Here is a 14,821-nt window from a genome sequence, read left to right as displayed (position 1 = left end):
AGGACCAGCTCTGCCTGCCCAGGGCTCTCTCCAGCCCAGGAGGGCATCAGGGGTCACCAGGCACTTCCCTGAGGCCCCTGCAGTAGCTCACACCTTCTGCTCCTTCCCAAGAAGGGAACATTCTGGGCCTTCGAAGAATCCCAGGCCTCTGCTGACCCGGCAGGCCCCCATCTGGCTCTGCCCTCTCCACGATGGGACCAGAGTCTAAAGGGGTAGAGGTGGCAGGGCAGAAATCGTTTCGGGAACTGGAGATTTAGCAACCACTCTGGGGAAGGGAACTTCTGTAGAACCTAGGATGTCACCTCCAGGACCCAAGTTCTTTCACTTGGGCTCTGTGGGTGCCCTGTTCAAGACGGGGGGAGGTCCCATTGATGGGGAGGGTGCAGGCCAGGGCAGACACCCACCTAGGCAGCCAGTAACGGGGTGAGGGAGAGTAGGCACGAGACTGTCCACCACCACGCCCTGGCCCGTGCCTCCACCAGCCTTGCCCTCAGACCCTGCCCTCGTCTCACACTAGCAGCCCAGGACCGTGAGCTCACACCACCTCCTGCTTCCTCTGGACCCTCCCAGCCTTTCCCGCCCCGACCTTGGCCTCTCTCCGGGCTACACCTCGCCTCCCATTCTGGAGCACTCGAGGTTAACTCATGTCCCCCCACCCCAGCTACAGGACTCTCCTCCCACCCCTGAGGGTCACAAGGGAGAAGCCCTTGGACTGGTCCTAGCTTCAAGGCTCCCTTTACCAAGGAGCTACCTTCCTTTCGGGAGCGGCACGACTGGATCCTCGGTTCCACTGTGGCCTCTGACCTCCTCCCGCCCCCCTGCCCAGAGCGCCGAGAACACAGCCGCCCCATCGCTTTGCTCTCATGTGCATTTATTGAGCGCCCACGGAGTGCATGGTCCTATGTCCAGGGTTCGGAGCCACAGTCTAGTCAAAAGGAGACCGGAGCTAGTACAGAGGACATTTCATAGCTGGGAAGGGGTGGGGAAGGGGGAGAACTAATCACAAAACAAATTCCTATTCGAAAGCAACAGAATCTCCTCTGAGAGTAATATATATTCTACGCACACACGCGCACGCACACACGCACACAGCCCTGGATGAACACGGACGTTACCGCTTGGCTGTATATGCAAGCACATACCAGTGTGCCGGGTAAAGGAACTAATAGGTATGCTGTCCGCGCACGCGCACCGCCGCACGCACAGCGTCTGGCTTATGCTATCAAAGACGCTAGTCTCCAGGGTCTAGTGAAGCAATCTGTCCTAGATGCCTGCAGCATGCAAAACTTGAAGATCCGAGAGTCACGGTTAAGGAGGACGATGGGGACACGCGTGGACTCCTCCATCGGGGCCCGGCTGCCGCGCTGGCCGTGGCTCTCTGTCGGGACGACAGAGCCTCTGAGAAGGGCCCCCAGAGCAGAGCCGAGAAGCTGGAGGCCCTCTGTCCAGTGGCAGGGGCCTCAGGAGGCCGGCTGAGTTCACCAATCTCAAGGGCAGAGTGTCAGACTCCGGTTTGGAGCGTGTAGTCCTGCAAACAGGGTCCCTTGTGGCGGCGCCTCAGACGGAGGTGAGTTTCCGTGCTCGCTCGCTCTCTGCAGCCTCCCACGTGTGCTAACGCATTTTGTAGTAATTAGATACAGATGTTTCGCACAGCTGTCCCTTAAAATCCAAGTCTACTGTGAAATCGAGGTCTCGCTGCAAAGAAGGAGGAGCCGGGGCATCAGCGCGGAAGGAGGCGGGGACCGCCCCCCTCCCCGCTGGCAGAGGGCCGGGCGCATCTGCGCCGCTAGGGTTTTCCAGCTCAGGACTCCACTCCCCACCAACAGCCCTCGGGAGCCTCTTCCGGTGCCTCGTTACCCTCACGGGGAGGCCTTTGATTTCTAACCTAAGTAAGTCCTTCCTGTTAGAATACAGAGATGTTCCCTCTGGTTTCATCCCGGGAGAAGTGGGGCGGTTGAGTCTCCCAGGGCGGAAGCCTCGGCGCACCCTCGGCGCCTGCCCGGCACGTGCCCGCACCCCAGGGGGCTCAGAAAGAATCACACGGCCTCCAGACCCCCAGGCCAGCCTGAGGAATGCGAACCTGGTCTTCCAAGCCACCACACACTGTTCTTTCCTGGCTCAGCTGGTCCTAAATGAGGCAAAGTCCATGGCCACAGCCTCTGTTCCCAAAACGCCTCCCACCAAGGGCGGGAAGCTGTCCTCAAGGCTGGGAGGGTGTCCAGGGTGTCCTACAGAAAGGCTCCAGTTCCCCAGTCTTAAGGGGTCCAGGCTGGAGTCCTTGAAGGAGGCCATCACATCCAAACCCGCCTTCCTACCGCTTCCCCTGTAACTTTACCAGTTGTGCACAAGGCAGCCAGGCCCCCCGGGGCAAGTGGGTCCTGGCAGCTCCCTGGAAGCCGGCCCCCGGGTCCTTCCTCCTCTCTGACCCCGGCCTCACAGAGGCTGCCTCAGCACTCACCACGTTTTTGGCATTTGGCTTCATGGATATGGTCCCGTAGATCTCCTCCCCCCTCCGGACGGTGAGGTAGTCTTCCAAGTAGAAGACAGTCTGCTTCCAGTGGGTGTAGGGGGCGTCAGGGGCTGAAGGATGACAAGGAAGAGTTAGAGAAGACGTCTCAGAGGAGCTGGGACCCCGTGCGGACGACTCACTGAACACCGCAGCGAGCACTCTCACTGGGTCAGGCACCCAGCCCCTGCGCCTGCTCCAAGCCCGCAGGTCGCCCTGCTCAGCCCAGGGACTCCTCCCGGGGTCAAGGCCCCACCCACTCGGGACTGCGGGTCTTCGCTGGGGATCAGAAGAGAAACAAGCTGATATTACAAAGCCATACAAGGGGCGGCACTGACAACGAACCTCAAAATGCGACTGTTTTTCATTAGTTCAACAGAGTGAAGACTTTCAGACATTGTAGGGGAGAGATTTGGAGGGTGGCGCATCCTGTCTCCGCTTAAATGACACCATTCATGCCAACGCCACGGCTAAGCCAGTTTCGCCAATTCCACTGATACCCCAGTCCTACAAATAGCTTTCCCTGCCTGCCTCTCTGTCCTAAAACCAATCCTAGTTCCCTTGGCCCAGGCCTGCCCTGGGGTTTCAGCCGTGCCTTCCTACCCGGATGAATAGGAATAGGGGAAGATTCTTATTCCACGGACCCAACGCTGATCCACAGCTCACACCTCATGCATGATCCAAAGCCACACTGACTGGTGCTTGCACCTCCCCTCCCCTGTATTTGCCACGAAATCCCATCCATCCCTCTGGGCACACTACCAATTCTACAACTAGATGAGGGGTCCTGTCTTATGGGCCCCCTTCTTCAGCAGCAGCTGTCCTTGGGACACTCTTCCCTCCCTCATCACCAGCCTCTCCCTTCCTCATTCTTCAAGGTCACAACCTTGGGCAAGCCTTGCCTGACCCAGCTGGATTAAGGGCACCCTGGGCTTATGTTACCACGGTGACTGTCATGCCCCTGCATAACCGTCTCTGTCTCTTTTTACGTGTTTGTGTCCTCCACAAGACTGCAATCTCCATGAGGGCCGGGGTCTGCTTACTGCTCTATCCTCAGAGCCCATCACCACCCTTGCTAGGTCTGTGAGTACCGAATAAATGAACGATGGTAAAAAGCCCCAGAGGGGGCGCGTTGTGACGCTCCAAGGTACCCAGAGGTGTTCGGTGACACCGCGGCTTTGGAACCTAAGGGTTGTAGAAGAACCCGTCTTACAGTCAGTTCCTCTTGCCCTTCAGGCTCTTACCTCCCTCCACCAGGATGCAGGACTCATTAACACTGATTCCCTCTTTGCTTAGGACCAGAGCTAAAGGTGGGAAGACTTAGGGAGGAGGTAGTAAGTGCCTTTCAAATACTTCAAAGGCTGTCACATGGAAGGACTTATATGTGGCCTTATAGATGGCTTTGGAGGCAGAACAAAGGCTAGACACTCAGAATCACTAGAAGGCAGAGTTTTAATCACAGGAAGGATTGGGGCTGCCCCACGACCGTATGCACACCTGCGGTCCGGCCCGGAGGAGTGCACACACAACCTGGCTGGGGATTTATCGTATGCCCAGTCAGACCAAGATCGTTCAAACCCCAAGATCTATTTTAATGGTGGTGAAGAGTCTGTCTGTCTGTGTCCTTTGCAATGAACCGGCTTGATCAAATGTCAGTGGTTTGGATACTCGAGTAGCCTTCGATGTGTGCATTTAGGAAATCAATGCAAACTCAAGGTCTAGTGGAGGGGAGGCAGCCTGAGGATTTGGAAGGGCTTGAAGGAGGATCATGTACATAGAGTCTGTGCCGCTCGGATCCTGGATCCCCAAACACACCCAGCCTTCCTGGCCTCCGAGGCATACTGCGGCCCAGAGGCAAAGTCCACCTGCTCCCAGCACCTTCCCTTCCAACGACACCTAAACGAATTGTCAAAAGATCGTCTCCAGGGTGTGCAGAGGCTGGTAGCGTATGACTGACAGCACTGTCGCCCCCGCTGCCACCCACGCCTACCCAGACAGGTGTCTCTCCTGTTCTTAAAGACCTTCAGGCAAGGAGATTCCAGCAGCTACCTTTTGCCTCCTAATCCGATGTCTGTGAGACTCCCAGAGACTTCACTGGCTCAGCTCTGCCAGCCAGCGAGCCCAGAAGTCCACCTCTGACGCTGGTCGCCCAAAAGACACCAGCCTTGGGTTGGAGGAGAGTGACATTTCCCCTTGACATCAACATCAAAAGGTTAAGAGCTTCCCCAAACATCTCATTTCCATGATGGGTCCACGGACTCATTGCTAAAGCAGTTTTCTCAAGGCAGGTTCTCCATCAAGGTGTCCAGGAGAAGCGGATGACAATTCAGATGTTTTGACTCTAGTCCTAGAGATCTGAATTCAGTAATTCTGGGGTGTGAGATGGGGCCAGGCTTGCCAGAACGTAAAAGTCTCCCCCCAGGTGTTGTAGATACACAGCAAGTTGCTGTGCAGACTCAATCATTTACATCTAATACATCTCTTGGGTGGGTATCAGTGGAAGGGACATTTAATTAGGCAACAGTAGGCCCAGTGTCCAGTCTCCACTTTGCCAAGCATTTGCACTGTGACCCTGGGGCTCATTTTCTACACCTGCAGAAAGTTTATCTCCCTGTGAGGATAGGTGATGGGAAGGGGAAAGGAAACACTGAGGACGACCTGCTGTGCCCAGGACCGTTTTCCTGGTGTAGTTATCTGTAGCTCTCCCTTTCACTCTCAAAGTGTCCTCATTTGAAAGATGAATTATATGGTCCCCTTATCTGTAACATAGCAGGCCCAGGTTAGGGTACTGCTAAGCCATTGAATTAGGTGGTTATTTAATCATTGTGAAAAGTGGCATATCATTTCATTTATCCATCAACTATGGCTCTGGCCTGTAAAGCAGTGCTGCCTCATTGTCGTGGTCTGGAATGTTCTAGGGATTCTCCAGACAGTTGCTGTACACAAGGGTGAGCGTTCAGTATCACTGTGGACCACGACACCCAGAGTTCTGGTCAGTGGACAAGCCTTTCCCCCCCGCTCTGCCCCAGCTACAACCTTCAAGATAGTGTAAGTGGCTTTCAGGCTTCCTCGTTATGACCGTACCGTCATTCACACATTCATTCATTCACTCATGCATGCATTCACTCATTCAGGCATTCATTCATTCACTCATTCACACATTCACTCATTCATTCATTCACTCATGCATGCATTCACTCATTCAGGCATTCATTCATTCACTCATTCACACATTCACACATTCATTCATTCACTCACGCATGCATTCACTCATTCAGGCATTCATTCATTCACTCATTCATGCATTCACTCACGCGTGCATTCACTCATTCAGGCATTCATTCAATCATTCATGCATTCAGCAGACATCCACTCAGGATGCCTGCCATGTGCCTGATGTGGTCCTAAATGTGGGGAACAGCAGCCAATACAGCCTCGCCCCCTGAGATCCTGCAGCCTAAGTGAGAAGACACTCAGGTAGCTGGCCATAAAGTCCGGTGGGAGTTGTGACCGAGGATGGAGGTGGGGTGCACAGGGGGCTGCAGGAAAAAATGGCTGGGGCCTCTCACAGGAAGATTTTCCCTGGTGCTTCTGGAGAGGGAGTGGAATCCTGCTTCCTCTTTCTCTTCCCAATGGCTAAGTGGCTGGTACTTCTTTCTGGAATTTAATACTTTTTCTACCTGTAAATTTGTAACTCTGTTCCCCGGGGGGGTTCACAGGCTTTTTGGAGAATTAAAGACTATGCATGAAGAAGCTTCTCTGACCTGAGAAAGTGGCTCAGTGTCACAGGGTGGCAAAGCTGGGAAGGGGTGCCAGGCCGTCGAGGTCCAACCATGTCATTTCACTCATAATGAGCCCAAGGCCCAGAAAGGAGCTCACTTAAGAGCACCTCCACGGCCTGAAGGGCTTCCTGGAAAAACTAGGACTTAGCGCAGGCCTGCTTCTACTCTGGGTACTGCCCTTCCAGCAGTAGCCCCAGGGGGCCCAGTTCCCATTTCCTACCCCGCCCTCCGAGGCTGTGTCCAAGGGGCGGGGCAGCTGTGCTGGCACAGCCTGGAACCCTGGGTGCTTGTGCCCGTTTGCAGCGGCTTCTGCCTGGAGCCGCAGCAGGCAGACACCAGCACCATTCACGGGGACTGTTTGCAAGCCTCACAAGCCGCGACGTGCTTTCGCGTGGGTCTCCCGGAGCAGCTGCAAACCTTGGGGGCCGATGGCGAGGGGCCGCTTACAGCAGGCTGCACTTCGCCTGAAGTTCAAAGCCAGCTGAGACCAAACGATACCTTGTTTAGGCCTACACATACGCATGATAAAACTTTTTAAAATAGCAGGGGATAAGGAACTGAACATTCAGGATAATGCTCACTTAGAGGCGATGTGGAGGGAGGGGATAAGATGGGACCATCCAGGTAGCCGCAAAGGTGTTGGTAGTATTTAAGCCCTTGAGTTAGATGGTGAGCTCACAGGGATTTATTATGTGACTCTGAATTACTTGACTTGCATGTATTAATTATAAGCATAATCATATTATATTTATTCATAATGTATTTCTGGTTAATATTTACATTCTAATTAACAATAGTTTATCTCTTGATATTAACTAATGTATTTACATTCTAATAATAATTAGAATTATTACCTTCTAGTTAATAATGCATTCTAGTTACTATTACATTCTAATTAATAACACTTTATTTACAATCTGTTACTGAGTTAGGTGGCAAGTTCACAGGTGTCCCTTGTCTTAATTAAAAAATAAGCCAAAAGTGAACTGTGCGTGATCCAATGATGGTAGCACGTCATGAGCCACGAATTAGGATTAATCTAATTCCGTGCATCTGAGGTCCTTAAAAACAAAGGAGAAATATTCTTTCCTTGCTGGTCAGAGTGCAGAGGGTCTGAGTAAAGCCCACTGCCAAAGCCATGCCAGCTGGAAGATGGCCAAGATGGTAAAGATGCTACATGCTGGACCAAAACCACGCTGTCATCGGCCGGAAACAGATCATCTCAGGGAAAGAAAAACGCAGCCTGGAGCTACGGGGCTGGAGTCCAGGCTTTAGAGACACAGAACTCTTTCCAGAGTACCCTTGCCCCCTGACTTTCCCATCACCTGCGGCAGGGTGGGCCCTGGGGGAGGCATCACCCAGGGATGGAGGAAGCAGAGCCAGCCACCGTGGCTCCATCCCTGGCCTCCAGTCACAGGCACTGTCCTCGATCGGGCCCTTCCTCAGCCCTCACTGCCCCAACCCTCACCATTGCAAGGCTGAGTCTCACCCATCCTTCAAGGTCCAGGTTAAATATCCCTTCCTCCTGCTGCCTGCTCCTGCGCACCCACCGAGAAGATAAGCTCGTCTGCTGCTCCCGTAGGGAGGGTAGCAGCTGACAGTGACCCGGATCGGGGCTCTCTGGTCTCTTCCCCAGGATGAGGCGGCACCAGCGCTGGCCTGGCTGATGGAGACCAGAAGACCCTAGTCTTGATGGTCAGGAGACACCAACTCTGGAAGAAGCCCTTCTGTGAGGGATTAGGTGAAGTCTCTTGTCCGTTCTCTCCCACGAGAAAATTCCAGGCTCAGATGCCTTCACTAAGGAATTCCAGCAATCATTTAAAAAAGAAATTATCACTGATCCTTCAAAAACTCTTGCAGCAGATAAAGGAGGAGGAAACACTCCCCAACTTATTCTACGAGATCAGAATTACTCTGTTGGCAAAGTCAGAGAGAGAGAGATTCACAAGAAAACAGATCTACAGACCCAGGGTCACTCATCTGTATAGATGTAAAATACATCAACGAGGTGTCAGAAAACTGAGCAACACAGACAAGGGATGAAACAACATGATCAAGTGGGATCGCTGTCACCACGTGAAAGAGGACCACTGGCACCATGACTGCAGGAAGTGAATAATCGTATCTTGGTAGAACTCGCCTATCCCTGCCACGTGCACGCCCAGCCCCGGCGACAAGCTCCCAATTCCCAGGAAGACCTCCCGCGAGTGGTCAGGATGAACGCATGCTCAGGGCAGGAATCCTAGCTTCATAAGCGCATTGAACAGAGATTTGCTTAGAAATCTCGGAGCCACACCCCCGCTGGGAGGAGCTAGGAAGACAGAGATTAATGAGATGTGAGCCCAGCGCGGGGGAGACCCAGGTCTGCAGAAGACGATGGAAATGTTCAGAGAATAATGGCACAACCTACATTGGAATCCTGGGTAGTTGTTTAAAAAAAAGAGATTGGATATATCTCCGCGCGGCTATGGCGGCGTCTCCAAGACACATGGTTAACTAAAGACGGGGAGAAGGGGCAGTGTGTATGGTGCGAGCCGACCTGTGTTTTCAAGAAAAGTGTAGCTGGATGTCATACTCCTGTCATGGAAGATACCACCAGCGGAGGCAGCTGGGTTTACGATTCCCAGAAATCTATGGACTATTTTTGCAACTTCTTGTGAGTCTATAATTATTTCAAATAAAAAGGAAAAAAAGTGTATATAGGTATGTAGTTGCTTGTGCACCACTGAAATTTTTCAGAAGGCTACGAAATAAATCGTGAACAAATATACCTCTCAGGTACGGGATTGGGATGGGTGGGGGAGAGGTCTTTTTCCTTAACTTTTTATGCCCCTTTTATACCCTTTTGTTGTCTTTTTGTTAGACTGCACCCGTATCGCTTTAAGCATGGCCATGACAGACGTAAGCACAGGATGTTAGGGAGCCCCGGGAGGAAGGCCTAACCTTGACCCTAGAGGGAAGGAGGGGATCATAATACCTGAGCTGAGAGACGCAGCCTGAGCCGGAGGTGGCCAGGTGAGGAGAGGGATGGGGGAGTTGCCATAGGCTGAATCGTCTCCCCTCAGAATGCATGTGCTGGAGCCCCGACCCCCAGGATCTCTGAATATGAACGTGTTCGGAGAGAATGTCTTTAGTTAAAACGAGGCCCTTAGTGTGGGCCCTCATCCAATCTGGCTGGTGCCCTTGTAGAGCAAGGAGATTAGGACACTCACAGAGACACCAGGGATGAGCACAGAGGAAGGACCATGTGAAGACACGGCGAGAAGGCGGCCGTTGGCAAGCCAAGGAGAGAGGCCTCAAGAGAAAACTCCAGAGGCCTCCAGAACCATGAGGAATACTTGGTTACAGTGGCCCCAGCAGACAAATACAGCAGGGAAGGAGACAAATCTGACAGAAGACCACTGCCCTGTGGATGGACGAGGGGTTGGGGCGTGCAGAGGCCACGGCCGAGGGACTGAAGATGCCTGGGCGCAGAGAGCTGCCCGGCCAGCGTGTGCTGGGCTGCGTGTGTGGCAGCAAAGGGGTGGGGTGGACGGCACAGCGCGAAGGGTGCTGAGAGACGAGGCTGGGGAAGCGGGATGGGGCCGGTCAGGGGACCAACCCCCTGCCATTTACCAGGCTAAGCAATCTGGGCTTATCTGCTAGAGGCAGTGAGGCACCTCTGAAGGAGTTTGGAGCACATCAGGGACTTAATGAGGATGGACAGAAGCTGGGAAGACAGGAAGGAGACGTAGAGCCAGGTTGCAGCCTAGGGAAGCAGACACTGAATCCGTCATCCGGCACCTCCGTATCCTCCACCCACACAGAGGGGGCTCGGGAAACACTAAATGAACAAACGTGCACTTGAAGGGTGGCCTCCACGCCTGCCTCTCCCCACCCGACACTTGCTCTCAGCTCTGGCCACACCAGCCACAAGTTTTTTACCTTCTCCTCGGGCAGCCAAAACCCTGGGGACGTGCGATTCCTCCACGGCTGGAGAGGCTTAGGAGGTGCTAAGTGAGGGCCCCTGGTTGATGCCCCCAGCCCTTGCCCCTCGTCCAGGCCGGGGAGGTCACTCCCCACAGAGCCTTGGCACGAGGCCAGGAGGGTCTGGAAGGCCAGCAGAAGGCTCACCTGTGGAAAACCCCATTTTTTTGTGGCACTTGGTAAATTCGATATTGAAATAGGTGACCAGGGCGTGGACGTAGTCATTGCGCTGTATCTGCAGGCAGAAGGCGGATGTGAAGGACAGCTCCTCCGTCTTCACCGTGTAGATGTCCACCTCCTGCAGCCCAGACAAGAGAGAATGCGGACGCTTAGTGCCTCCACCGGGTCTGGGCCGTCCTCAGCTTCATTCCCCAGGGAGACTATGGATGGCAGACTCCCCAGGGTGTCATGGCTCTCGGGGGGACTTCCCAGGCCCACCCACCCCCCTCCCCATGACCTCCTCCATCCTTTCTAGGGTGGAGTCTGCTAAGGCAATGCTGCAAAGAGATTTGAGTCAGAGCCTGAGGACAACAGAATCAGGAAGGAAATCTTCTGGGGATGAGTGCTGATGTGGGGGAGGGGAGAGGAGAAGAGGATGAATTAGAGCATCCGTAAACCCAACCCAAATATCCTCAGAGCAGTCCCCCTCAGCATCACTAGTGCATCTAGCTGTTCTCAGGCTGTGGTCCCTGGAGGAGCACGTCGGCATCACCGGGGTGGGGGTGGGGCATTCCAAGGAGTGGGGCGGGGAGGGGAGGGCATCCCAGACCTACTGAATCAAGGCAGCAGTGTATGCCCTGCCAAGCCCTCCCAGGTTCCGGCGGATCCGACTGCTCCCTTCCCAGCAATACGAGGTATGGAGTATTATCTCAGGAGTGAGGACCGAGCCCGCACAGTCACGGACTGAGCCTGGGGAAGTCAGCCGACCATTTACCACAAGCCCAGACAGTTAAAAACAAATGAAAGGGGGAAATAAGAGGTGAGAACTTTTCAGTTCCAGCTAGGAATGGACAACACAAGGAACTCATCGTTCTAACAGTTTCAGCTGGGAAGCGGTTGCACATCAGTCTTGCTGCGAGCGGGAGTAAAATGAACAATGGTTTGCAACATGGTGCTCTTTCTGCGAGAAGGATGCTGACCCGTCGTTGGCCGGCTCCAGCAAGACACAGCAGACCTCCCAAGGCCCAGGAGGCATCCCTCCCACTGCCGGGCTGTATGGCAGAGACCTCCGTCCTGAAAGCTCTGTACGGGCCAGACAGACACCTGTGTGCCTGGAACGGTCCCAAGGGGCGCCCCTGAGACCCGGATGATGGAAGATGTTGGGAGTGACTAGGAGAGAGGGGTCTCCGGGTGGGGAAACAAGAGCAGCGAAGAGACAGAGACTTTTATCTCTACACGTTTCTAGGATGAATAAAGGAAAAACTGATGCAAAGCATCCTGGGGACTTCAAAGCCAAGTCCTGTCTCCACAGGAGGTCAGTGGACAGAGGCGCAGGTGAGGTCGAGGCAGCCAGCCAGCCCAGAGCCTTGTTACGGTGCGGGCTGGCAGCTGTGACCTCCTCTGACCTGTCGGTTGGGAAGAGGGTGGGACTGCAGGTGCAGGGGACCGTGGGAGCCTTCGATGTCGGTGACATCACTTCAGATGCAAGCTTAAGGATGGGGAACAGGGCTAAAGGTCCCTGTGAGCCCGGGTCAGGCATGCAGAATTCGATGGGGTTAGAAAGCCAGTCCCCTTTTACCGCGAGAACGCAAGAGCCCTGGGGAGCATCCCCAGGTAGTGGCTGCCGTGGGCTCCTGTGCTCCCCCTGGGAGGATGCACTCACTGCCAACCAGGCAGCCAATCCTTCCCCGATGTCTCCAGTCGTAGGTCCTGCTTCTAAACTAGCGAGCAGGGCCCTCACCAGCCTCTGTAACTTCCACCCACGGAACAAGCCACCGCCCGCTCATGCTCACGTGGGTCCCCTAAACCTTTTCTTCTCCAGCATAAACTGCGTCTCCTGAGTCATGGCCTCTGACGCCGTCACCCTCCTGATCTGGGACCCGCTTCTAGCAGCCTCTGACCTCGAAGCTCACTCTGCCGGCTCCAGCTGCCTTTAGCCGGCCAAGCCCCTCCCCACAGCATCCCTCTCATAATCCTTCTTTCTGGGACCGGAGCGCAGGGGGGAGGGTCCTTCATTACATGTCACCCTGTTAGTTTGGGCCATTGCCCCCACTGGGGAAATCTTTTTAGCCCCAGTACCTGTCAGCTTACGACGTTTGCCATCCCTCTCGGCCACGTGTCTGCAGGCCCCTCCAGCCCAAAAACTCTTAGCGCAGCTGTGCTTAACTGTGATTTTGTTAAGGGCTTCGGTAGAGTCCACTGGGCCGGGCTCACGCTGTCTACATTCACTGACGTTTCCTCTCCTTCTCCATTGGGGCCAGCCCGCCAGGCTCCAGGCTCCTTCCAAGGTCCCCGTCCCTTTCTCTCGGGCGCCCTCGGCCACGGGCCTCGCCTGGTCTTTCCACCCTGCTTCTGGCTCATCTCAGGGGTCTCACCACCTCCGCCCCTGTCCACACCATTAGACTGGAGCCCTTTAGACGCGGGGTTTGGACGTTATGGTCTGTGCGCCCTCAGTGAGCGATGTAACCCCTGACACGCACCACTCTTCTCCTAAAACTGTCTCCCTGCCTGAGGACTCTCCTTCCCATCCCCTCCCCAGGCTTCTCCTTCAGACCAACCAACTAATCTCTCTGAGACGCATTCACACTATACCACTCCCTGGATCTAAAGTCTTCCACGACTTTCTGTGGTTTACCTAAAAGTATCCAAGCCTCTTGGCCTGGACTCAGAGAGGGGCCTGGGAAGTAGACTCATCTGGACCTTTCCTCCTCCTGGTTCCTTTCTCCTCTGTCCTCGCCTCGCTTCGTCACCACTCTCAGCCTGCACAAGAACAACGATGCACACGCACGCGCACGCACACACACACACACGCACACACACGCACACAGAGAAACACCCCATCTATCGGGGATTCCGTCTCTATAGGGTCTCAGATGTCCATCAACCAACGTCAGCCACCAATGTCCTGACAGTGTTCTCTAGGTCCTGTGGACATTTGCATCTTAATAGGGGCCTCCGAAGGAGCAAAAACCGTCCAGACGGAAAGGATGATCTGCGTTAGAATGGGCGCGAGGGAGGCGACCGCTGGTCTCTGGAGTGGGGACAGGCAGTCTGTGTGGGTGCGTCAGCTGTGACTGGGCCTCAGAGACACAAAGGCCTCTGGTCAGGGCCCTCCCTCCTCTCAGGCCCAAAGTGTCCAGAGGCAGACGCATTATGCTGGCCCCCAGAGCCCTGATCCCTTTGCCAGAAGGCTTTCTCTTTCAGCAGCCACCGCAGCATCCCTGAGACCCCAGCGAGACCCCTGGCTCGGCCTCAGGCCGCCCCACCAGGCGCAGGGCTCCGCAGGCATCGGTGACTCAGAGGGGCCCCGGCCGATGCTGTCCCCATCACTACATCATGTTACAAATGGATGTCTCAGATCAGAAGTCTGGTCAAAACAGTCTTAATTATAATAAAGTGTCACAAGCCCCAACGTTAATAGCGATGAAAATAGCAATTAAGCGCGTGAAGAAGGGCAAGTGTTTTCCCAGGGAAGATGGTGCTGAGCACATTAGCGAGAGCTGACGGATGGCTCTCCTGGTGGCAGAAGCAAACACAGCCGTCCTTGCCCTTCTCAGAGCTCAGGAAGAAAGGTGACATGCATAGAGGGCCCAGAGCTCCAGCTCCGCCGTACCCACAGTCCCAGGGTGCACTCAGGTGTAACCAAGGAGAGACCCTTGCCTGTTCCTGGCTGGAAGGGGAGAGGGAGGCGGGGTGGGGGGGGACAGAGCAGGCCAGTCTGGGACCAGCCTTGGATGTGCACAAGTGCCGTGGCCACACCTGCAGGGCAGGGGCAGAGAGCGACCCAGGGCCCAAGCACATTGAAGGAATCTTATCCCCACGCCACCATGGGCAGACGCCTATCGGTTCCATACAGCTGCCGTGCGTCATTTTGGCAAATGCAGTCACACCAGGCGATTTCCACTCGTACTACAGTATTGGCAGCCATGCTCTGCACTACGGGTGAGTTATTTGGGGTGGACTTTGCTGGATCTTGTTTGGGATGCCAGAGAGAGAGGCTTCGGGGACAGAGGGGCTGGTGGGAAGAAATAAGAGGACGTTTGCTTCTCATCAACCCTGCCTGGACTCAGAAAGGGCCAAGTTAAGAAGCAGCAACACCCTTCGGTGTGAGGCCAAGGCTTAGACGTGGAGCCAGAATCCTCAGGCAGGATGTTCCAAAAGGGAGGCGGTGTCTATCTGATGGGACCTGTACGAGGTACCTCTAGTTTTATTTGTCCTCTGAGGTCCCTTTGAAATGCCATGGTGACAAGCCTTGCGTTTCTTCTCAGGAAGACTGTGACCAGGGACAAGGGACCGTTCTCACCTGGACAGAGCAGCCGTTTGCATCAGTCCTGCAGAAACCTCCCCTCGCCCCTGGGCTCTTCCCCGCTGCGTCCACCCAGAGCTCCCGAAAAAGCAGTGAGGTGCA

General features: G+C 54.7%; 1 protein-coding gene across 1 annotated transcript in view; it reads right to left on the bottom strand.

Annotated features, from left to right (window-relative positions):
* Positions 1-297: 297 nt before the first annotated feature.
* The window catches only part of PRMT8 (protein arginine methyltransferase 8), a 49,135-nt gene continuing 34,611 nt past the window's right edge, over positions 298-14,821 (bottom strand). Inside the window, exons 7-9 of the mRNA XM_030761838.2 lie at positions 10,402-10,552; positions 2,459-2,580; positions 298-1,695 (exon numbers count right to left, since the gene is read on the bottom strand). Coding sequence (XP_030617698.2) covers positions 1,612-1,695; positions 2,459-2,580; positions 10,402-10,552 — 357 coding nt within the window. The 3' untranslated portion in view covers positions 298-1,611. The remainder of the gene's footprint in view (positions 1,696-2,458; positions 2,581-10,401; positions 10,553-14,821) is intronic.

The sequence above is a fragment of the Delphinapterus leucas genome, chromosome 11, assembly GCF_059928025.1.
Source record: "Delphinapterus leucas isolate spDelLeu-1000000601 "Yukka" chromosome 11, BTC_Dleu_Yukka2, whole genome shotgun sequence".
NCBI classification, from domain to species: domain Eukaryota; kingdom Metazoa; phylum Chordata; class Mammalia; order Artiodactyla; family Monodontidae; genus Delphinapterus; species Delphinapterus leucas.
Note: the sequence above shows the minus strand (reverse complement) of the source record. Positions and strands in the feature narration are given on the sequence as shown.